Here is a 24,435-nt window from a genome sequence, read left to right on the forward strand (position 1 = left end):
TGAAAAAATCGTAAAGACAATATTTTTCCATGCTACTAGCCTAGCATTTGGTTTGCTACTGCGGGGAGCCTATCTGACTTGTGCAACATGTTGCATATTAATGTGACTAGACTGTCAGCTTCTCTGTGCCAGGTGAATTTATTTATCAGGATCATTATAATGGATATATCCAAAGAAATGGTCATATGGAAACAAAGGTAAAACAAATGAAAATTCATAGTTTGCTGTCATTTCAGCTGCTTAGCTATCCTCCATAACTATATTATTGACATGACAATAAGCAGTTTTTTGCCTACTTATACATTATTTATCAAATCATTATTTGCTGTAGTTCTTGCTGCCTATTTATACATAATTTATTCAATCATTATTTATTGAAGTTCTTGACTCTTGTCATCATTGAACTTCCGCTAGCTAGCTATATGCCAGTGATTTGTTTAGCATAGCAACGTGGAATGAATAGAATTAACGACTGGGTCAAAACATCCCAAAAATAATTAGCCAGCCTGTTTCGTTAGCTACTTCAGAACCTCAGAACTTTTGCCCAGACTGTATCGTCTGGTGGAAAGATTAAATCAAATTAATCATTACTCATTAAAATAAAGTTAGTTGTTTAGCTTTCTGTAACTTTGTAGCAAGCACGGTCTGCATGTGTAGGCGCATATTGCGTCATGATTTCAAGGTGTCCCGATATATTTTCCAACTGTCACGTTATCTGGTTTTAATGTCCATTCTAGAATGCCCTTCTAGCCAAACAGAAACAAATACTCAACAATGTTGTGGTATAACACACGATAATCCCTGAGTTCTCATTCCTTATTGCTTAAGTAGTTAGCAGATAGCAGTAGTGGTAGTAATAGTTGCAGTGTTAGCAGTAGTAGGTTTATAATGTAAGTTATTGTTGTTGTTTTTTTATAGAAGTTATTCTTAAAATTAGCCGAGTCACATTATTCCGCTCTCAGACCACGTGACGGACTATCAATGGCAGGCCAATAATTGGACTTGAACTGAAAGGATTACGCCTGGAACCGACAGCAGATAACCTTTGTGAAACACCATGTAAATGAGTTTTATTCTCCAGCCTTATCTCGCACCCTCTTAATGATGTCATGCGAATGCCTGTGAGGGAGACCGGGGCTTACAGGTTAAGGTGAGATTGGCCCTTGCTGCTACTGTGCTTTCTGTCTTTTTTCCCCCCTCCCTCTCTTCTTTCCTCTCCCCCTCTCTCACTGTGGTGTCATTGGAGAGTATTAAAAGAAGTGGGTGTAATCTCTGCACTTCATGCCTGGCAAATTGCAACACGTGACACAGACCCAGGGCCTTGTCTGTGTTTGAGGCAATATAGGACCACATTTCCCTCCTCCCCTGATGTGACAACAAATGGGCATTATATCTCCTTTTTGCTGACCAAACACGGATATCAGCGTGCCACCATGTCTTCTGAGGGTCACAGATAGAGTACGGTGAGGTGCTGGAGATGATAAGGCTTCAGCTTGCTGTTGAGACTATATATGGCCTATAATCTCACTTTAAATACACCTAGGGTTTTAGAGCAGGACATTTCCAATGCTAATCGTTCGGTCAATCATTGTCTTTCAAAATCACTAAATTCTATGTGTTGAGCTGATGTCTCAAGTCCTTACATGGAATGAGGATGATGGTATTGGCACCTCGGCCTGAGGAAAAATCGCTTTAATGAGCTTTAATGTGACAACTTAGACAATGTTGACTAGAATAAAAAATAAAAAAAGGATTTTACTGAGCTCTCGTCTGGGTGAAGTGACAGTGCATTGTAGGTTTGTTGAATTGAGCATTTTGTTTAAGTGGAATCAAATGTCTGGGATGACTGAGAAACGAATGAGTTGCAGAACGATTCCTCAAATTCTTGCAAGTTAACATGCTTGCTATTTTGAAATAAATAAATAGAAAATAAATAGAATAGAATGTTTTGAAAATGACCCATAGCCTTTGACACAGAACATAGCAGTGCAATTGGAAGTCATGGTCAGTTGTGTTTGATTCGATGAGCATCTTTGTCATTGCCTTCATCATTTTTATTCAGTTCTTTTCACTGAATAGCTTATGAGAGGCCTAATAATGCAACATCTAAATGATCTAGGAAAAGTATTCTGGGGTTTTGCACTGATAGGAAATCCACACGGTGCCTCGATGTGAGGAGTTAAATGTTTTGAAGGTCGCAGTTTCTCTCATTGATCTTGCAATGTTTGTTAATTACATTGTCACTGATGTTGTGAGAGATAATTAAGCCACTATGTTTATATGCATAATTATGCGCGCTCCGCATCAGCCTTTGAAAGACAGCGGCGAGAGGGGGGGAAAATGTTTTAATTGTGAGCGCCACAGAAACATGGCAATATAGATGCCCTAGTTACAATCAACAAAGAGCAATGCAAAAAAAAAACAAAGACAAGAGTTGCTACTAATGCAGGATGCTCTCTCCACAGTCTTCAAACAGTTTGCCTTTGTTGTGAGATGTAAAGTAGCAGGGACCCAACGGAGGGAAAGGTGTAAGCCTGTTTCACAACACAAACACACATTTACAGACAGTTTTTTTTTTTTTTACAGGCACCAAATAAACACAAAATGACTAATTAAAACCACAAAGCCCCTGCATTTGCCGGAAAAAAAATATATTTTTCTGAGAAGCCCTTGGCCCCACTTCTCTGACAGGCCACAGCCACGGCTGCTCCACCGGTGTAAACAAAAAAGGAAAGAATAATAATACGAAGAAAAAAAACCTTCTGCAGCACATGTACATGACACTGAAACACGAGATGAAAGACCAAAGAATGTCTGTGAAAAGTGAGGTGAGCAAGCAGAAAACAGACCTAAACAAAACCTGTTTTGTACCACACGACAACAACACGACTCCAACTGTGTCTTGTTCTGTCACTTATTTTGTGGTTATCTGTGAAACTAATCTTTTCTCTGTCTCTGTCTTTTTTTTTTCTCTCTCTTTTTTCTTTTTTTACTGCTCTGTGTTTTTGAATTCTACTGTAGCTATATAGCCCAGTCTCTCAGATAGCAATGTGCCTCCTCCTGGTTTCCAAGTTCAAGTCTGTAAACGGTGCATTCTCTGGAGATTGTTTGTGCAGTTAACACGTTGCTGTTGCCACATCAAGACCACACCGTTAAGGTATATGCCACCTAATCTATTTGATTGTCCCTCAGTGCTACCAGAGGAACATCATGTAAAAAGAGACAGATCATTTAATAGGCTGTTGCTGTAAGCCACTAATGCACAGCAAATCAATTGATGAATAAATTAATTAAAGCAAATACACTTACAGAATATCTGCTTTCATCAAATGTTAAGTTCATGAACAATAATGTACCCTCAACTGTGATTCAATGGAGATGGCAAGAAATAGGTTCTTATTCTATTTCAGACTTTATTTGACAACCGATTATCTGGATTCAAGTGCTAAGAGCTAATCGTTCCTCAGCAACGATGGAGACCTATACTCCTCCACTGTACCACTGTATGTAATAGTGGGCTTGGGCAGTGACTAAGTTTAGTGAGCTTAGGGAAAATCTAAAACTCAAAATGTAATTCTGGGTGTAATATGAAGCTTATCCTTGGACTGACAAACTCTTTTGGCCTACACAGAGTGAGCAGGCAGTGTAAGCCTACACACACACACACACACACACACACACACACACACACACACACACACACACACACACACACACACACACACACACACACACACACACACACACACACACACACACAAACACAGGTTCCTGTTTTCCCAATAGCCTGTTAGTCAGTTCCATCTGTCTGTGGAGTAATACCGTCACTGGCTATCCCTCGGTCGCGTCGTTGCCATTGTTATCAACGCTCTACAGACGCCGCTCTTGATGCCCGACTGATGACTAATGCCCAGTCCTTCTGAAAGAGATCTAATTTACACTACGCTGGCTTGAAAATATGATTACATTGCTAAAGTACACAAGTAATTAGTAGGAAGCAACTTTTCCATCCTTATGATGTCGTCAAGTTAGCAATGTTGTCATTAGCTAGCAAAGTTTGTCAAAAATAGCTAGCAATGTTAACGATAGCTAGTTAAAAATCGGTGCTGTTCCTTCAATATTATCTAGCTAGCTTAAGTTATACTGCATCTATAGTCAATCTGGCAACATCACAATGATGACAAAAGGTTTTCCTACTTATTATTTGCCTCATTTTGAAATATCATCATGTTTCCAAGCCTCTGTAAAGCACTTTTGATGAAATATTCATCAGCGCTATTTGACAATGCATTGGGCAGAACACTCAGTTAGGCATCAGATCTTGTTCAAAACAATATTGTTTTGCAACCCATGAAATCTCATTGTAACCTTACAGTCTCTCTTTCCAGGGACAGGTTCAGGACAGGTCCTGGATGTGGCTATGTCCCCCACCTAATATATCTTGGCTACTTAACACTTTAGTGAAAGGAATGGAAGGTTTGAAGGGCAGTTAAAGCGAGAACAGAATTCATCGAGAGGAGTGACGAGAAAAGAACAGAACAACGAGAAAAGAAAGAGAACCTTGTACCTGGAGAGGAGAAAGATGTTTGGCGACTCGGGGGCTCACTTATCAACGGCATGTAGGCGTCCTTTTGAGGCCCGTCTTCCGAGTCCTTGTCGTCGGGACGAGAGTCGAACATGGGTTCGGGCTCATCAGGCGCGTTGTCCTCCTCGTCACTACAGCCCTTGGGCTGTACCATGTACACACCCTCGGGGGGTCCGTCCTCGCCATTGTTGGGCTTGAGTCCCTGCTGTTGCTGCTGTTCCTCCCCACAGTCCAGGGCAGAGGGTGGTGGTTCATCCCCATACTCCCCGTTGACCCACTTCTCAATGGCCTTGCGCCGTTTCTGGTCCTCATCGAGGCTCTGGCCGAGACTCAGGCCCTCGGGGAAGTTGGTCTCGAATCGCTCGCCGCTGTCGTCATAATGGGAGCTCCCGCGCTCGCTGTTCTCCGCCACGCTGTGGTCTCCCTCAGCATGCTGGGAGCTGCCGTCGTACACCACCTGACGGCTCAGCTTGGCACAGATTGCGTTGAGTTTTAGGCCACCTTTCCTTTTACCGGCCATGTTGGATTTTCCTGAGCTCTTTTCAGTGCATAAAGTCCTTTCAGCTGTTGGACAAAAAGAAAAGAGAGAAAGGAAAATTGTTGAATGTCAATTCACATGTTTAAGAACCACCATATGTTATTATCAAACGTTCTACCATGGAATTATATTTGTGTTCTTCAAATGTCATCATAATTTCCCTCAATGAACACGTTTGTTTATCAGATGAGAGCTGTAGGCCAGCTTGCTTCATCAACAAAGGGCCATCGATCAAGTGTCATTCACGTGATTATTTGAGCTTCACCATAGAAAAAACAGTCTAACAGCTTCTATAAATAGCCCCAAAGCAGTGCCTTTAAAAAATAATAATAACAGAAATCACAAGACTGCAAGGACAAAGAGATAGATACATACATTTTTTAATTTTACCTTTATTTAACTTGGCAAGTCAGTTATTTTCAATGACGGCCTAGGAACAGTGGCAGAATGACAGATTTGTACCTTGTCAGCTTGGGGATTTGAACTTGCAACCTTTCGGTAACTAGTCCAACTCTCTAACCACTAGGTTACCCTGCCGCCCCATACAGTGGGCATATGTTAGCCAAACCACTGACAGTCAGTTTAGTCAGAGTTTTAACATATTAGCCGCTGCAGAAAAAAGAAGGAAAAAACTCTCTGAGAGCTGAATAGGAAAACCACATCCAGATCAGTATCGGACCCCCTAAGGTACTACAAGCAGCCAATACACAAGCTACATAATCCTTCACATGACAGCTCTGTAGAGACCCTCCTGAAATGTTATCTTCCAATCTTCCCCTTTACCTAAAGAGGCTGTGGTTCTGCCAATGAGTGGGGGGCTGCTTAGTTTTAACCCTGACAGGCAAGAGTCCATGCTTTACTTCCAGCCCTCCTAGTAGTTTTAGCAGAAGTAAGCTAGCTAGCCAGCAAACTCTAAACCCCTCTTTTGCTCTTCTCTTCTCTTCTCAAATTTTAAATGAGCCGAATACAACAGGTGTGAAATACTTACTTATACAAGCCCTTAACCAACAATGCAGATTTTTTTTTTAAGTAAGAAAATATGTTCCAAAAAAATCTAAAACATTAAATAAACTAAAGTTTAAAAAAAAGTTACAATAAAATAACAATAATGAGGCTATATACAGGGGGTACTGGTACCAAGTCAATGTGCGGGGGTACAGGTTAGTCTAGGTAATTGAGGTATGTACATGTAGGTAGGGGTAAAGTGACTATGCATAGATAATAAACAGCTATTAGCAGCAGTGTAAAATAGTGGGTCAATGCAAATAGTCCCGGTAGCCATTTGATTAACTGTTATGCAGTCTTATGGCTTGGGGGTAAAAGCTGTTAAGGAACCTTCAGACTTGATGCTCCGGTACCGCTTGCCATATGGTAGCAGAGAGAGCATTCTATGACTTGGGTAGCTGGAGTCTTTTACAAATTTTAGGGCCTTTCTCTGACACCACCTGGTATAGTGGTCCTCTCCTCTGCTCTCAGTAGGCTGCACTGCTGCTGCCTGTTGCTTTGTGTTGTTGGCCGGTATCAAACAATATTACTGGTAAGGTGGTAGGTGCACTGGCCATGAAAACAACATATATACATTTACATGCATTTGTTGCTGATTAGATGTATAGTTGACATTTTTTTCATTCTGCAGGTGAATTCATAGCCAACATGACAACAAGTATGTTGAAAATACTCTCGTCCACTCAAATATATGGTGCCTTCGGAAAGTAATCAGACCCCTTGACTTTTTCCACATTTTGTTACGTTACAGCCTTATTCTAAAATTGATTAAATGTATGTTTTTCCTCATCAATCTACACACAATACCCCATAATGGGCGGCAGGGTAGCCTAGTGGTTAGAGCGTTGGAGTAGTAACCGGAAGGTTGCAAGCTCAAACCCCCGAGCTGACAAGGTAAAAATCTGTCGTTCTGCCCCTGAACAGGCAGTTAACCCACTGTTCCTAGGCAGTCATTGAAAATAAGAATTTGTTTTTAACTGACTTGCCTAGTTAAATAAAGGTAAAATTAAAATAAAATAAAAAATAATGACAAAGCAAAAACAAGTTTTTAGAATTTTTTTGATTTTTTTTTTACATAAGTATTCAGACCCTTTGCTCTGAGACTCGAAATTCAGCTTAGGTGCATCAAGTTTCCAATAATCACACTTGAGATGTTTCTACAACTTGATTGGAGTCCACCTGTGCTGAATTCAATTGATTGGACATGATTTGGAAAGACACACTCCTGTCTATATAAGGTCCCACAGTTGACAATGCATGTCAGAGCAAAAACCAAGCCATGAGGTCGAAGCAATTGTCCGTTGAGCTCAGAGACAGGATTGTGTCGAGGCACAGATCTGGGGAAGGATACCAAAACATGTCTGCAGCTTTGAAGGTCCCCAAGAACACAGTGGCAGAAGTTTGGAACCACCAAGACTCTTCCTAGAGCTGGCCGCCTGGCCAAACTGAGCAATCGGGGCAGAAGGGCCTTGGTCAGGGAGGTGACCAATAACCTCATGGTCACTCTGACAGAGCTCCAGAGTTTCTCTGTGGAGATGGGAGAACCTTCCAGAAGGACAACATTCCCTGCAGCACTCTACCAATCAGGCCTTTATGGTAGAGTGGCCAGAATGAAGCCATTCCTCAGTAAAGGGCACATGACAGCCCGCTTGGAGTTTGCCAAAAGGCACCTAAAGGACTCAGACCATGAGAAACAACATCTCTGGAGAGACCTGAAAATAGCTGTGCAGCGACGCTTCCCATCATATCTAACAGAGCTTGAGAGGATCTGCAGAGAATAGGAGACACTCCCCAAATACAGATGCGCCAAACTTGTAGCGTCATACCCAAGAAGACTTGATGCTGTAATCACTGCCAAAGGTGCTTCAACAAAGTAAAGGGTCTGAATACTTATGGAAATGTTATATTTCAGTTTATTTTTAATACATTTGCAAAAAATTCTATAAACCCATTTTTGCTTTGTCATTTTTGGATATTGTGTATAGATTGATGAGGGGGAAAAAACAATTTAATACATTTTAGAATAAGGCTGTAATGTACATTCTTGGGGGGAAAAGTCAAGGGGTCTGAATGATTTCCGAATGCACTGTATGTTTACCAAAATGGTTTGTTATTGTTTCCGTAGTGAAAATACACGTTGTAAACTGAGAGATACAGTATAATCTCTATTTCTCTAAAGAAGCTCCACCGAACAATAACAGTGACAGAGTGACTGTTAGGGGTAGGAGTGGGTGGCATTATTTCACCTAGGCCCAGGCAATCTTTAAAACATGTCCTCGGCTAAAGCAAGTGCAGCTGCCTCTAGCATTCCATATTAAGAGCTGCCTTTTTAGGGCAGAAACTGCACACTGTTACCTTTCACTTGATGAAAAGAGCCACCAAAGTTCACCTTGAGCAGATGTTCCAGGCAAAAAAATCATGTCCAGATCTTTATCATGTTGTAAATAACTTATATCACGGGCAAAGCTTAGACGTTAGTGAATAATATGCTGTCCATCATCTTAACCACTTTTGGAATTATTTCCTGCCATTTTAAAAAGACCACCAGGGCTAATTTGGTGCCCAACTCTTCAAAGTTGTCAATGTTTCAATTGACATAAACAAGGAGAAGGTCAAATCTTCTGCAGTGTCGTCCACTTTAAGTTGTATTCTTTGTACCAAATACTGAAACTGTATTTCTCTTTACTCAAAAGTCTGTCACTATCATTATCAATACATTGTACTTTACTGGGTATGCTATTTTTGTTGAGGAAAAAACAAGATATTACTATGGGAGAGGAAATAAAGTTCTATTTCAATAGACTTTGTATAAAAATGTGTATAATCACATTTACATTTGAGTCATTTAGCAGACGCTCTTATCCAGAGCGACGTACAGTTAGTGCATTCATCTTACGATAGCTAGGTGAGACAACCACATATCACAGTCGTAAGAAGTACATTTTCCCTCAATAAAGTATTTATCAGCCAAGTCAGAGCTAGTATAGGCTTCTTCATTACATCTAGAACATAAAGCGAAGATCAAGCACAATTATGCGTGAGCCATTGCTGGCATTATGTAAATCACAGACAGCCCTTAAAATCCTTTTTTCATTTTTTTCATTCGAAGATACATTGTGGCTACCTCCCAAATGGCACCAGTTTCCTGGTCAAAAGTAGTGCACTATATAGGGAATAGGGAGCCATTTGGAACACAGCCCTAGTGTGAGTGAGTTTACAGATATTACCTCGCTAGTATACAATGCACCCAGCGCTGCCCACCACACATGCTTTCTCAGTTACTTTATTTACATTGTGGACTTCCTCATTTGAAACAATGACTTGTGGAATTATGTGCAGTCTCGAGCTCGCCGTATATCAGTGGCACATTACTGTACAATTTTGTGTTAGACAATTGCGGGCCGGGGTGAAAAGGTCACATTTTTAGAGGACAGCAATTTTGAAAAAATCAGCTGGAAAAACTATTAGGAAGTGGAAGACATAAATGTTCGGGTATTTTTTCAGAAACACCCCTCCGAAGGAAGATTGAGGTCATTTGGGCGTTGCAGTGGAGGTCATTTTTCTGTTTACTGTGCTCAGTATTTCATGCTTTAACTACCGATTTCCTTTGCATCGCAATCTCCTGCTCCTTGTAGGAAATGACCCCTGCCGAGTTGTTTCTTTCCATTACTGACTATTTATGTACATTTTCCCCCAACAACATAGAGCTCGACTCCTGGGGTAAACTCCTACTGATTGAGAAGCACAATAGGCTTCACACTAAATCTTCTGAATGTTTTAATGACTAGATATGCTCTAAAAAACTATGTGGTTAATACAATACATATGGAGACCTTTATTAAAAGACCGGAATCTCTACGGGAAGAGATTGGGAATCCAACTGGAAATTAAGAGTCTTTGTGGATTGGAGTGGCCTGGGGACTCTACAGTACAACTTGCTGTTTTCAGTGTAGAGAACGCTTGTCCACACGCAGCAGCTTTTGCCACTGCTTACAACAGGGATTGCTATGGTTACACTGGCCTCACGTCATTTGTGTGCATGACAGCATACAATGAGATAAAATCAGTGGGGACCTACATGAAAGAACAACTTTTTCCTTTGGGGCCAACTCCCCCTTCCCAAGAGTCCAGTAAGCAATCTCAGCCATTAATGAATATAAGGGAGAAAAACAAGACTGGATGCATCGCTCCTCTGTTTTAGAATAGACTTCTAATTGTCAAAGCCACACACCTCGGTCGCACAAAACACTAAGAGCTCGGGAAGACAAATAAGAGTTGAATCGGAGCACTACCAAATGAAACGTATGTTTCCTACTGTTTACTGTAACTGTGACAAGATTTTTTACTGGAAACTGTGCAGGGCTGAGACAGCGGGGCTACGCTGACTGTATAAGGCCAAAACCTGACGAAAAAGTCAAGAAACTATTTTTGAACGCATCCACTTATTTGTACTGGGACAGGGGATCTTTTCCAAGTCAAGAAGATGTGCATCAAAGCAATTTGTAAGCCCTGTTTCTTCTCAGAACTGGATGACTACATGCAACACAGGGCTCACGTTCAAATCTACTCTCGGTACTGAGCTTTCCGAACCCCGGCGTGTCTTGTTGTGTCTTTTTGATGCCGAGCCCCTCTGTTTACGTGCCAAAATGATATCATGCCCAATCAAGTGGTGTTTCAAATCCTAATAACGCTGTTGGAAGTGCATTATTTGCATGTACGTGCAACGACTGTAAAAAAGGCTGCCAGAGCGCAAGAGAGAGAGAGAGGAGACAGAGAGAGAGGAGACAGAGAGAGGGAGCGAGAGAGGGAGGAGATGGAAAGAGAGAGAGAGGAGACAGAGAGAGAGGAGACACAGAGAGAGAGCGGTGACAGAGAGAGGAAGAGAGGGAGAGAGAGAGAGAGAGGAGACAGAAAGAGAGGAGACAGAGAGAGGGAGAGAGAGGATACAGAGAGAGGAGACAGAGAGAGAGTAGACAGCAAGAGAGAGAGGAGACAGAGATAGAGGAGACAGAGAGAGGAGACAGAGAGAGAGAGGAGACAGAGAGAGAGGAGACAGCAAGAGAGAGAGGAGACAGAGACAGAGAGAGGGGGAGAGAGAGAGAGAGAGGAGAGAGATAGAGGAGACAGAGAGAAAGAGAGAGAGAGGAGACAGAGAGACAGAGAGGAGACAGAGAGAGATAGGAGACAGAGAGAATAGACAGAGAGGAGACAGAGAGAGAGAGAGAGAGAGAGAGAGAGAGAGATGTGGACATGGGGGCGTGAATGGTCAAGCAGGGCCCATTTCTGCCACACAGACAAGAGGGGGGGGGGGGGGTACACATTACACAGGGGGAGCTGACCAAAATGGCTTATTTCTATTTTTGGCTTATTTCTTATCTATAGTACTGGAAGATATCTAACTACTATACAGCTAATATGTTCTATAAAGGGTCAATAGGAAGTCTAGCTAAGAATATAGCTCACTCCAACTATGTATTGTATTGCAAAGTAAAGGATTACATGCTGCCTTGTACATTTCTATGGAGGATATACTTAAGAACCAGTCTGAGAAGAGTAGATATGACCTGTAAAACGGGAGCTTATCTCCTTAGGTATAATCAAACATTGGCAAAGGAGTTTTGGTAGGTTCCTGCTGGGTTCCAACATCTTGACTGACACAGGGACAAAAACCTTGGTAATATTTGAATTTAATTAATCCAAAACTGGCCTGGGAAAAGACTGAACAGCTCGGGATTATTTTTCAATATGTAACCCAGTTTTTTAGCTCCTGGGAAAAAAAGACCAGTTCTAACTTTGCAAACCTCAGGCAGATTAATCGACAAGGCCCGAACTCCCGGTGTGTGGCTGAGTGAGCCTTTTGTGTCTCTGTTTCTCCAGGGTGGTGTGTGTGTGTGGGGGGGGGTCTGAATGCATTGTGCGATACACACACACACAGTCACAAACACACACACGCACCTTAACACAAAAACAGTCCTCTGGTTTTTATATTTTGCTAATTTACAGCTTTCAGGAAGAGAGTGTTTCCCCCCGCTCTCTCTCTCTCTCTCTCTCCTTCGCACGGCCGAAGGTGAGCTGCCGCAGCCCAGGGAAGCCAGGCAGAAAGAAGCCACTGATGGACAAACACGCCACAGCACCCAGACCTGGCCCCTGCATCTGGCCCCTCTTTAATTTTTATTACACAAGAATAACAATAAGCAGGTCTGCGACCTCCGCCGCGAGATTTTGCCACAGTTTCCCCAACAGTGCAGTGCTGCCGAAGCTCCAAATTTCCATTTTCTGCATGCATATTTAATTGAGTTTTGTCCCAGTGGTGCGGAAATGATTTGTTTTTTGCTCTCTGTTCACTTGACTCCTCTTCGGAGTCACTAACCCTGATTAAGACGTTCCCGTTAATTTCCCAGCGCACACCTTTTTTTTTGTGCATTAATGGTTCTGATCGTCTAATTAAAACTTCTCGGCTCGGCTGCTGATCACCGCTCGTTGTGCCTCTGACCTGAAGTTTTAATTGCCGCATCAGAAGCGATAATAATAATTTTGGAGGTTCTGATGATTAAAAACAATGCCATTGCCAACTATTCAAGAGAGCGGGAGAGAGAGAGAGAGAGCGGGAGAGAGAGAGAGAGAGAGAGAGAGAGAGAGAGAGAGGAGGGCAGGAGAGAGAGAAGTTTATGTAGGAGGGGATATAGGTGGATGAAGGGGATGTACTGTACCAGAGGGGTTGAGGCGGGGATGGGGGATCACAGGGTGATTGCTCTGGGGGAAGAGGAAGAGAGGGGGAGGGCAGATGGAATTTTCCCAGCATTCTTCTCCTCTGGGGTCCTGGCGTAGAAGAAACAGGTTGGTTGGGCTGAGCTTTCCCCACCACCTGATATCTACCACTCACTTATTCAGGCAGTCACTCAGCTAGCCAAGAACGTTACTCACTAGGCAGGTTTGCCAGGCTGTGTTAGAGGGAGTGAGAGAAAATAAAAGATAAAAGGACGTAAAGGAGATGACTTGTATGCACTACTGTCCTCAGCTCATTTTCATAATCCAACAATAGTTAGCCAGCACAAAACGCACTTTTGTTCCAAGAGGCAGATACATGGAAAAACTCCATGAGATTTGTCTCCCTTGTCAAACAAAACTATGTGTAAACGGAAAACACAAGGTCTGTGCCTCCCAATGGCCTTTCAGGCAGCACTCACTTAGCAAAAAATTACGCAAAACATTGCGATGACCTTAAAAAGGAAAGGTCGTGCACCAGGAAAACTGCCATGAGCACTAATGTGTCACATTGTCACATTCTGTTCTTTTTTACCACTGGATTCAAATGGATTTTTTTCTTGTTTAGATTCCACTGCAGGATCAATCTTTTACTTCAAAGATACACGCCAGGTCAATACAATAACCACCCAGAGTTTACTAAATGCTATTTTAGAGCAAAATGAACAAAGCACAAGCACATACTAGTCTCACACACACACAAACACATGCACTCACACATACACACACAGGACAAAGCTCTCCCTCCCGCCCTGTCTCTCGCTCTTCCTCTCTCTCTTTCTCTTTCTGTCGGTACCGCTCTCTCACAAATCTATTTTATTATTAATCAGTTGGTTGCACATCTGCTTGCTTGCTGTCTTTTTTCTATCAATAAAGCACTTATTGCTTTTAGTCTAGGATGTGACCTTGCATGTTGCATGATGTCTTTTAGGGACTGACCTTGAGGGACCCGTTTGGACTTCACAGCAGCACTACCCCTGGGCTGTTATCACACTGCAGCCCCCCAGCCATGCGCCCAATACTCACCCTGTATCGCCAGCCTGACGCAAACATAAACAAAGACACATACACACATGTATGCACGCAGACAGAAACGCACGAACACAGAACCGCGCGCACGCACACACACACACACACACACACACACACACACACACACACACACACACACAAGTCTTGACACACACACACACACACACACACACGAGTCTTGACACACCCACACACTCTCTCGGGAAACAGGACAAGGGATACGGAAAACAATGTATATCTTGAGTGCAAACGGAAGGGGAAAGACGCTGAACTTGGGTGCAATCAGGCAGTAACGTTGCATTTTTGGGAGGACAAATATGCCCCCTGGCTCGATCACAAACGGTAATTACAGACATTTTCTAGAACAAAAAACAGACGAGCCAAACGGTTTATCAGACAAGGAAAATAACGTGGGTGACGTGAGCCATTCTGACAGGCAAGAAGAACCAAAACAACTAACTTTATATTCAGTTTGCCGCAGAGGGTGATTCCTCAGCTAGTGGCGTAGCAGACTGACATCTACAGTACCTTTCTAAAATTGCACATAACATTTGTCCTACCAGCCGGCACTGTAGTTTCAAATAAAGACAATTTCTCTGTATTCTAGAGACCACAAATCGGGAGTCTCTAAATAAAAACCAACAACCGAATAAGAAGTCAAAATTAGCGTGGGCGAGGCGACGATTCTGGCTCTCCCTCATGGCGGCAGTGTGTGATGGTTGGCACCACGGCGAGCCGCACCGGGGAAGTGTGGGTAATATGATGGAAGAAGGGGGCTCGAGCTCAGTGCGCCACTTGAGGGCCCTTGAGCTAATATCTGTACAGATTAACTGCTTGAGTTGTATTTTAGTCACGGGGATCTTTTTTTGCTTTTGTTGCAAAGGCTTGTGGGAAGGGAGAGGGTGAGTGTGTGTGTGTGTGTGTGTGTGTGTGTGTGTGTGTGTGTGTGTGTGTGTGTGTGTGTGTGTGTGTGTGTGTGTGGAAGCTTGTGGGGGTTAGTGCAGGCTCTTCTCCACGGCGAGGGCACACGGCTGGAGAGGTCGGGAGAGAGGGAGGCCCCCCAGACAGACTGGTGTCTGTCACTCCAAGTCATTATCTTTGGGGATATATTTAATTTACCGGGTTCCGGCACCACACTGCTGAGTAAGTCAGTCTCTTCCCCCTCCCCACCCCTACCACTGCCATCAGGAGGGCCTGTCCTCTAGGGGAAACCCAGCGCAAGACGCTCCATTAGTTATCAATTAAGAGTGCGGAAATCTCCACTGCGGGTGCACGGACATACACACGCGCACACGCAGATGAGGCCTGGACACCTTCGCTCTCTTTCTCTCACACACCCATTGGACAGGAAGTCGGAGGGGAGAGGGCCTTGTGTGTGCGTGTGTGTGTCCGGGTGGCGCTTTGCTTTTGTCCATGAGGTTAACCTTGATATGAGGCCCTGTCAGGCCAGATAATGTCAATCAATGACAAGGCCTCCAAGATAACCCCCTAATGTGAAACCTAAAAAGCAGGCCTGTTTAGATGTTCAGACATGCCCCCTCTCACACCAGCCATATGAATAACATTGAGTTGTGGCATTTCTTTAACAAGACTGTTAAGACATTTTGACAGCCTATAAGGCACTTTGCAGCTAAAAAAAAAATATGAATAAAGGCCCACACCGAGTGAGCCTGACAAAGCTTCTTCGTTGCATATGGCAGAATTTTAATGGCCAGTACCAACTCAGTGTGAGTGTGGGGGGAGGAGAGAAATGGGAGGTGGTCTTTCTCAAGGAAACGTTACAGCTCCCGGGACGGCTTAATTGATTTCCAAGGTTACTTTTCAAATTTGTTTTTCAGATACAAGGGGCCTCGTTTATGTGTGTGTGTGTGTATGTGAGTGTTCGAGGGAGAGCAAGTCAATGTTTTTCAAGCAATTTCCTCAAATTCGGCCTACTTCGGATTGTTCACATCAGATTTCCTGCCGATCTCCTTGAGACGAGAGACTGTGAGAGAGGGAGGAGGTGACATTAACCAAAAAGCGTACATTTCCAGATAGGATGCCTGCGCTGACAACATTGATCCCTGGCCACCATTAAAGCATTTTCTCTGCTTGACAGATTTTTCCTCTTTTGGATTTTAAGTGCGGCAGAATGAATCACAGGTGCCCCCTAAATGTCATCTAGCACAGGTAGCTACCTAAATATACGATAAGACCTTTACTGTAGCTTTACTGTAGCCTCTATCTGAAAGGCGAAAGCTGTGTAAAAAGAAAGCCTGCGAAAGGTATTTATCATTTACGCTTTCAGTAAAAAAAAAAATGTTTTTAAGTTTTTCCCTTCGCATACAGTGCAGTCAAAGATATTTAGGGAAAGAGAAATAGCCTTCTTTGTAAGACCATGAGTATCATATTTGGTTGAAGGGAATTGATATTCTTGCCTAAGTCTCTTTTCTGGGCCTCACTAGCGAAACACAAAAGTCTGAGCCAGTAGACCAAACACTGGTGGAAAGTCTCATGGTGGAAAATCCCAATCTGGGGCCTGGGGTGTGGATGCAGAGAGCATATTAAAGACAGACGGGTCCCCTCAGTGAACACTGCAGTATGTTGACTCTTATTTACCTCTGACAGCACGGGGCTGAGGTGAGTGTAGTCACAGCTAGGGTTTGTCAGTTGTTAGAAAGACAACAGGGTTCGATAGTGTACGTTTCAGTCGGCAGTGAGAGAGAGAGAGAGAGAGAGAGAGAGAGAGAGAGAGAGAGAGTCTGAGGTGGCTGCAGGCCCTTAGACAACATGGTACCCTCCAATCACATTGCTCCTCTGACTACTGGCTGTAGGTCACGTCACAGGCTCTGACACACACACTCTCAAATATGTACAGTGACACTTCTACACACATGAAACATGTTTACACAGTTCAGCTCAAATGGGTAAAACAATTCAACAACACAACATGCTGTATAGTTAAACACAGGTTAAAACTAAACTAGAGGTGGAAGTAAAGGAAGAACTAAATGTTTCTATTTCACCTAAAACAGAAAAGTCATGTCTTTGAGAGTTTTGTTGAAAGAACAATGTGTCTTGGTTGGATTTGAAAGTCGCATTGAAACAAAAAGTGACTGTGAAACCATGAGGCGGGTATAAAGCTGCTTTACAGAGAAAAAGAGCTTTCTATTTTGGTCCAAGACACAGAATAGGCTACAAAAGGAAGTGTTGCTAGCTGACTCAAACAAATAATATGCTTTTGATAAAAACCACAACAACTCCTTTTGCATTCTACACCAAAACCCACCTGGTTTCCTGAATTTTCTCAACATCATCTGCTTCTTTCACCAGAAACAACTGACAAAATGTCAAGCATCAAACACATAGGTCTTGAGAAAGGATAGTGTTGTTGGTTGTAACGTAATGTTGAATAAATAATTATAGATACAAAAAAAATGTAAAACACCACAAAACTGAACATTGAAGCTTGCATGTTTGAATGCTATACAGCTGCCCGTTTTACATTTCTGCAACATTAATATTCCTCTTATTATTATTTTAAAGTGAAAACGGATACTCCGTTGAAGTGCAAATCTGATGAATTACGGTAGCAGATTGCTGTTATTAATTATTAAAGCCTATTTTATAAATATTCAGGTCTGTCATGCATCTAATAATGAACGCTTTAGAGAAGGTTACTTCCCGTGCGTATCCTAACGTGTCAGAAATATCACTTTTAATCACACTCGTGTCAGGTGGCAGGGTACAGGTCGGAACTCTGTTAAAAAAGAACCGAATTGCAGCCTAGGCCCTCCACTGTGCTCATCCACAGCTTTACGTTACTGTTGCTTCACGCCATTTAGTACCATAGGTACTGTAGTCGCTCTACCCTGTCTAAAGTGGTGTCGAACTAGTACTTCTAACTTCCTGCAGGATTCTCACCGGCGTCTGTAATTTGAATGGCGAATAATGCATCAACGCCCGCTCTACCTTCTGGACACACCTAGTCCCAGCGCTAGGGGAGCCATATGGTGCCTTGATGCATATTCATAACCTTTCTCAGTGTGTCGGGATGCAGCCAGGCTTTAACAAGTGCCTCGCAAACTTCAAATAGAAGACGAAAAGAAAGAGAGAAGAAAGAAAAAGCCAAAGAAGTTGGCCCGTGCTCCCTTTTCTTCTTTCTTCCCCCCTCTCTGGAAGAGAGGAAGATGAGTATGGGTGCTGATAGCTGATCCCAGCGCAGTTGCGTTGTGTGGAAGGAGGGCGAGGACGTACTGGAGCGCTCGGAGAGTGTCTTACAGTGGCAGGGAGAGGCGGGGGTGACAGCCGGGTGGGTAAACTGTGTTGTCAGGTGGGCTTGACAGTCTTACCAGCAGGGTAAATATCAGAGGCACCCTATCTCCACACACACACACACACACACACACACAGAGAGAGAGAAACACGCTCGGCATGCTCTAATATTAACACTGTCAGAGCTGCAATACTACCCCATTATTATCTGTGCACAGGGCCCTCTCTGTAAGCTTGCCTCACTGTCCTCTCCCCTGCTCCTCCATGGAGGTAGCAATTACTAAAGCTAACATCTCTGGTGCTCTCCTCTTTTCCTCCTGCACCCCCTCCTCCATTCTTTTCCTCCTTCTTGTGCGATACACACTCGAATGCCGTGCCAGTCAGTTTACCAGCCAGTGACACAGTTGACGGTGTGCCAGCGATTAAGTGGCATTTTATCAAATTAGTTTGGTACCCAGCTGATGTGTAATAAAGGTACAGTAGGATCCCACAGGTCCACAGACATCAATCCCCGGGGTCTCCGCCAAACTGTGGAGCCGGTAAGCATGGCCCGGAGTTACCTCACCGCACTGCCTAGGAGCCATTCGCTCAATGCTCCAAAACACAGACATATCAACTACGGGTCATATTAAATATTATATAATGAACATTTTGATTTTAAACTATTTCAACATTATAAATGAGTTCTTATGTGTTGATATCTAGGCCTATACTTCAATGGATTATTTTCCAAATGTTGTCAAAATGCAACTGACTCTGTGTGTACGCGGTTAATGTAATCGGTTGAGATGAGAGGAGTGCTGCCTTCTTGGATGGCATTTTCATTACTAACAATGTTCATTTTTTCCCCCTCCCCTGTTGGAACCCGCGTCTTTATCAAAGGTGATGGCTTGCTTGGGCGCATTTTCTCAAACGTCTTCTTCCCGGAGCGCATTTCCCAAGCCGCTCTCCGGCGAGTGTCAGTCATAAGAAAGATTTGATGGTGAGATCAAAAAGAGAAGGACAGTGCGGAGAGGAGGAGAGGAGGAGAGGAGGAGAGGAGGAGAGTGAGACAGAAAGGGATTTGCCTCCCCGTGCCACTGAGGAGGGGGATTTCTCCAAGCAAGCCCCTGTTTTCAGACGCAAATACAACAAAACACGAGCAGCCGCCACGAGACATCAAAATGTGCGATGTTGATTTTAAAGAGGCCTTCAGATGCATGAGGAGTTGTCAGTGTCAGCTCTTGCCAACCAGTGGGACTAACGGCTGAGAACAGAAGATACAGGCAGAGAAGATCATAACCAATTCAGCAGCTCGGCAAAAAACTATGTCTCTTCCAACCTGTCGATCAGCACGAGATCAGTAAACATTTCTACTGTCCTCTGAATTTCTCCGCTCATATGATTTCAACTGATATTCAGGAAGACTGTCAGGAAGACAGGCCTAAATAGCAACTGGCAGCTAAGCATATGTTTTTCAACTGTCTCCCCCACTCCATGGACTGGGGCCTTCAACAGGTGCCTAGAAAGCTAGGCTCTCAACTCAACTTTGCTTCATACAAAGAGATCTTCATTGAGAGATATCAAAGATTTTCCTCAGGCTTTTTTAGGTCTGAGCTGGGTCACGACATGTAAAGACGACGTCCATATTTCTCCTGTGTTGTCACGTTCATTCCCTGAGCATTAGGTTCACTCTAAATAGCCTCCAGGAGATTGCATTGGCTCTTGTTCAAATGTGCATTTTCTCTGAAAAACCTGGTCCACAAGTGGGGCCAAAGATATCAGAGGAGCAACAGAAGGCCAACTGTTGAGACGATAGTAAGTATTCTGCACCTCAGCATCCCTTACTAATCAGGTGAGAGAGAGAGAGAGAGAGAGAGAGGGGGAGACAAAATACAAACAAGCTCCGCTCTGCTATTTGAGTTTAGTTAGCCAGAGAGTTAGCGGGATGAGTTATGGTTAGCTAAGAGCCGAGGGACGCTGTATTTATGGGGGGACTGAGTGAGTGTTAAATCCCTGGTAAGAAATAAAGTTGTCCGTGAGCGAACTGGGGGAAACATTTCACTCAGTCTAAAAGGTGGCTTGAAAAAATAAAAGACATCCCTCTTCCTAGGTAAGCACTTTTCCTTACTCCACAAAAGGAAGAATAAAAAAATAAAAAAATCTAACTGTAGAGCACATTCAAGTGGCCTGAATCTTTAAACAGTACTTGAATAGTAGCATATTTCCCCAAGTAGATAATATCTGGGGGATTCAAGAGCCAAAAGGAGGAAAGAGCCTGATTCCTCTGAAATTGCATGCAGGTTTTGTGACGGATTGTAGCTACGCAGCTTTCTACACATCAATAGGAGCACACTTGTTGCAGTACAGTAGTTCATCCAAAAGCTTTGTAGCACTGTAGTTGACCGGTACACCAAAAATGGAATGGTTTTAGTTTGAAGCAAATTGCACAGAAACAGGTATTAAAAAGTGAAAATTAGGTAAAATTGTCAAATGAGAAAGGACCAAAATGAGACTTCTGTTCAATAGAGTAGAGAGAGATCGGTCTTCACACACATACTTCACCTCAAACTTCTAGCCCACCCTGGCTCACCAGTAGTAACAACAATTATTACTTAAAAGGCTGTATTTTTGCATTAACTTAAAAGGCTTTATGCTTTTCCTTCCAGTCTGTGCGGCCTCACTTCCCCTAAGTATTTCTATAAATCACCAGTTACTGTTAACATGTACTCCACAATTCAGTCATCAACCTCCTACCGGGTCAGAGTGAAAACAGAGGGGGAAATATCTGCTTAGTAAAATCACACACACACACACACACACACACACACACACACACACACACACACACACACACACACACACACACAGAAGCTGCAACCATAGCAGTCCTCCTGGGATGGAAGAATGGTTGCCACATCGCCACGGTAACGCAAGACAAATTAAATTGTGTGACTTCACCTTCAGCCTGTTTGCTTTGTTATCAAAACAAATAAACAACCATTGGGAAAATAAAAGCCAACAAACTTCTGTCTCTTGTTTCTTTTCTGAGGGCCTCGTTGAGTGAGGGCCTCGTCGAGTGAGGGCCTCGTCGAGGGATGTCAGGCCCATGTAGTGTGTGTGGGGAAAGAGAGAAAGAGAGAGAAAGCAACAGAGAGAGAGGGGGAGAAGGAGGAAAGAAAGAGAGAGAGAGAGAGAGAGAGAGAGAGAGAGAGAGAGAGAGAGAGGAGAGAACGAGAGGGCCACATGCAAATCTGTTTAGGTTCACAGACCCAGTATTTATTTAACCAAAAGGGGAACATTTTATTGTACTAGAGGAGGATATACTTGTCTGCAGGGACACAGTCTCCACAGACACTGTTTGCACCCGAAGCTGTAGAAAATCCCTCCGCTGACAAACTTTCCTCCGTACATCAGTAAACACAGTGATACATCTAGCCCAATAGCACAAGTCACTCACTTTAGCTTAGCAAACATTGTCGCGAAATTCTAGATTTTTTTGTTATTGTGTCCCAATAGCCTGTGAATGTTGCTGAAAACTGCAAACATTCTTTCATTATTAATGAATGTAAATGATAACCATTGGCTATGTAAACTGTATGTAATCCTTTCAAAAGTGAAACAGTGTAATCTAGTTAGAAGTACACCTGTGGAATACAGAGGTAACACTAAACATCAAACATTTATCCCCAAAAATAATTTAACCCAGTCACATTCCATAACTTCAATCACTTTTGGCCAATTCTGAAAATACTCTTTGTTGGTGAAATATACAGGTCTTACATAGTCTAACTTATACAATAAGAATCTTTATAACAACTTGAAAACAAATACACACACACACGCGCGCGTACACGCACCCTCCCCCCTCCCGTCACTACACATGCGTGCCTCACACTGACAGCCACCAGTACCAGACCTGTGTACCTCAACGTATCTTTACCCCCAGTGTCTGTGAGAGAGTGTTGTGTGTGAGAGAGAAAGAGAGAGAGTGTCTTACCTGGCAGGAGACCTGGCAGGAGACCGCCCTCTGTGTTATGTCTCACCTCTCCCTCCTGCTCTGGAAGAATTCTCTCCACAAAGCAAGGCATTTTCCCTCCTTCTCCTCAACCGGCTCAATGCCTGCATGGGCTGTACTCTCTCACTCCCCTCTCTCTTTCTCTATCTTCCTCTCTCACACTCTCTCTGTCTCTCTCTCGCTCTCATTCCCCTCTCCACCTTCCCCTCCCCCTCCCCCCTCCCTCCCTCAGCACAGATGTCAAGGCTGTGCGAGTTTACCCACTTAACCAGTAGGGGTCCTTCACCACCCTCTCCACCCCACAGCTACAGTGGGAAAAGCAGGCCCAGGGAAGAGAGAGGAGCCACTTAACCAGCGTCATCTTGTCACTGCTTACAATGAGAGCCTGTGCCGTGCAGAGTATGTGTGTGTGTGTGTGCGTGTGTGTGTGTGTGTGTGTGTGTGTGTGTGTGTGTGTGTGTGTGTGTGTGTGTGTGTGTGTGTGTGTGTGTGTGTGGCAGGTGGGTGGTGGGTGGTAAACTCATGGCCTGCTCCCTGGCCCTGTTCAGCCCTATTTGGCCCGGCTCAGTCCTGGCACAGCCCCCATAGTGTGTGTGTGTGTGTGTGTGTGTGTGTGTGTGTGTGTGTGTGTGTGTGTGTGTGTGTGTGGTGGCACAGATTGAGTTACACTGTATCAGTGAGAGCCAACAGCCGGAGGAGGGAGGAAGCAGGCAGGCGCGCACACACACACACACACACACAGACACACAGAAACACACACTCACAGCGACTACTGCTGCTACGGCTGTTGTTGATACTGATCACATGTGCCACACACACACACAAACACACACACACACACACACACACCCTCTCCCCTACAGTGAAAGTGAACGTCTATCAGGTCTCACGTTTCAGGTCTCAATCCATTTTTTGTCCCCGGGAGATTGATTTAGGAAAAAAACACAGAAAAGAAAACACCCTTCATTGACACAGGCACGCTAAATCTGAAAGCTCTCTGTAATTCTACAGTGGGGAATTTCTATTTTCTCTCTTACTTGTGGGGCACTTCTAGCACTGGGAGAATATTAGGTGGCCCACTAGAGAATGCCAAATCCCCAGTACTCACTCATTACAATGAGACAAAGTAAACTACAAGACAGGCAAAGTCTGGAATTAACTATTTTAGGCCCAAATTAAAGCGATAGTTCACAGAAAAAACTATCTTTTAGTATTTTGTTAATTAGTCCACTGTTAATAAAATCCCAAAACATGGTACGTCAGCAGTCAAGTTTTCAAGAAAGAACAAAAACTGTGATGATGATACTTTTTTGGGAACTATCCCTTCAACACCAAGCGCTGGACTACAACTGACCATTAACATAAGTCTCAAACTAAAAAGATAAGTTAGACACGCTATTGTTAATCGACGTGCTTGCAATTGAACCATAAACAAGGCTCTTAATGATATGATATGAGACGAACGATGTCCTATATGAGTGCCAGGCAGTTTATATCTTTAGTGTGATTTCAGCCCAATTCTCATTAAGGGAAGGGACGTTGCTGACAACAACAGAATCTGATCCTACAAGTTTATATGAAATATTGCTCAACTATTTTTACGAGCGTGTATTGAGGCAATACAAAGGTCCCAATTAAGCTCATCTGTCATTCAAATAATGGGGGGGGGATTATCAGCCAAAGCCTTATGATGCAGGCGTCTTTTCTTTTATTGCTCGGGTGGAACAGGATAAGATTATCTGTTGTTAAGATACGATATCCTGGACGACGTGCGGTTGGCATTGTTTAAACAGAGGGTGTATCGCCCTTTATTTGACTCAAACAAACGCTTTTAATGACACAAAAATGGAAGGTAAGCACATTTGACAGACAAGCTTGTGCACCGCCCTTTCAGGGAGTCTCCAATACGTTGACAATGAGCAATTAGAGAAATAGGATGTTAAATAATGGGATACGGATGTTAAACTAAGAGAACGAAGGTCGAGACACTTTTGTTGATAAGGTAATGAGGTAATATAGGAGTGAATTTGGTTTGGCACTTTGAAAAGAAAAGAAACGCTGTACTTTCAGTAGGCTATCGATCCTTATTGTACATTCAGTAGGCTATCGATCCTTATTGTACTTTCAGTAGGCTATCGATCCTTATTGTACTTTCAGTAGGCTATCGATCCTTATTGTACTTTCAGTAGGCTATCGATCCTTATTGTACATTCAGTAGGCTATCAGTATCCTTTATTGTACTTTCAGTAGGCTATCGAT

At 43.3% G+C, this 24,435-nt stretch overlaps 1 protein-coding gene across 7 annotated transcripts in view; it reads right to left on the minus strand.

The window, feature by feature from the left end:
* Positions 1-24,435, minus strand: part of casz1 (castor zinc finger 1) — a 253,053-nt gene that overhangs the window by 35,025 nt on the left and 193,593 nt on the right. For 4 of the 7 annotated variants that reach the window (XM_029664545.2, XM_065020715.1, XM_065020718.1 and 1 more), the window contains exons 1-2: positions 22,159-22,328; positions 4,568-5,149 (exon numbers count right to left, since the gene is read on the minus strand). In XM_029664545.2, the coding sequence (XP_029520405.1) occupies positions 4,568-5,149; positions 22,159-22,249 (673 nt within the window). In that variant the 5' untranslated portion in view covers positions 22,250-22,328. Of the gene's footprint in view, positions 1-4,567; positions 5,150-22,158; positions 22,330-24,435 lie in introns of those variants that run through there. The other 3 variants (XM_065020716.1, XM_065020714.1, XM_065020717.1) reach the window with 2 other exon arrangements.

The sequence above is a fragment of the Oncorhynchus nerka genome, linkage group LG7 (assembly GCF_034236695.1).
Source record: "Oncorhynchus nerka isolate Pitt River linkage group LG7, Oner_Uvic_2.0, whole genome shotgun sequence".
NCBI lineage: Eukaryota > Metazoa > Chordata > Actinopteri > Salmoniformes > Salmonidae > Oncorhynchus > Oncorhynchus nerka.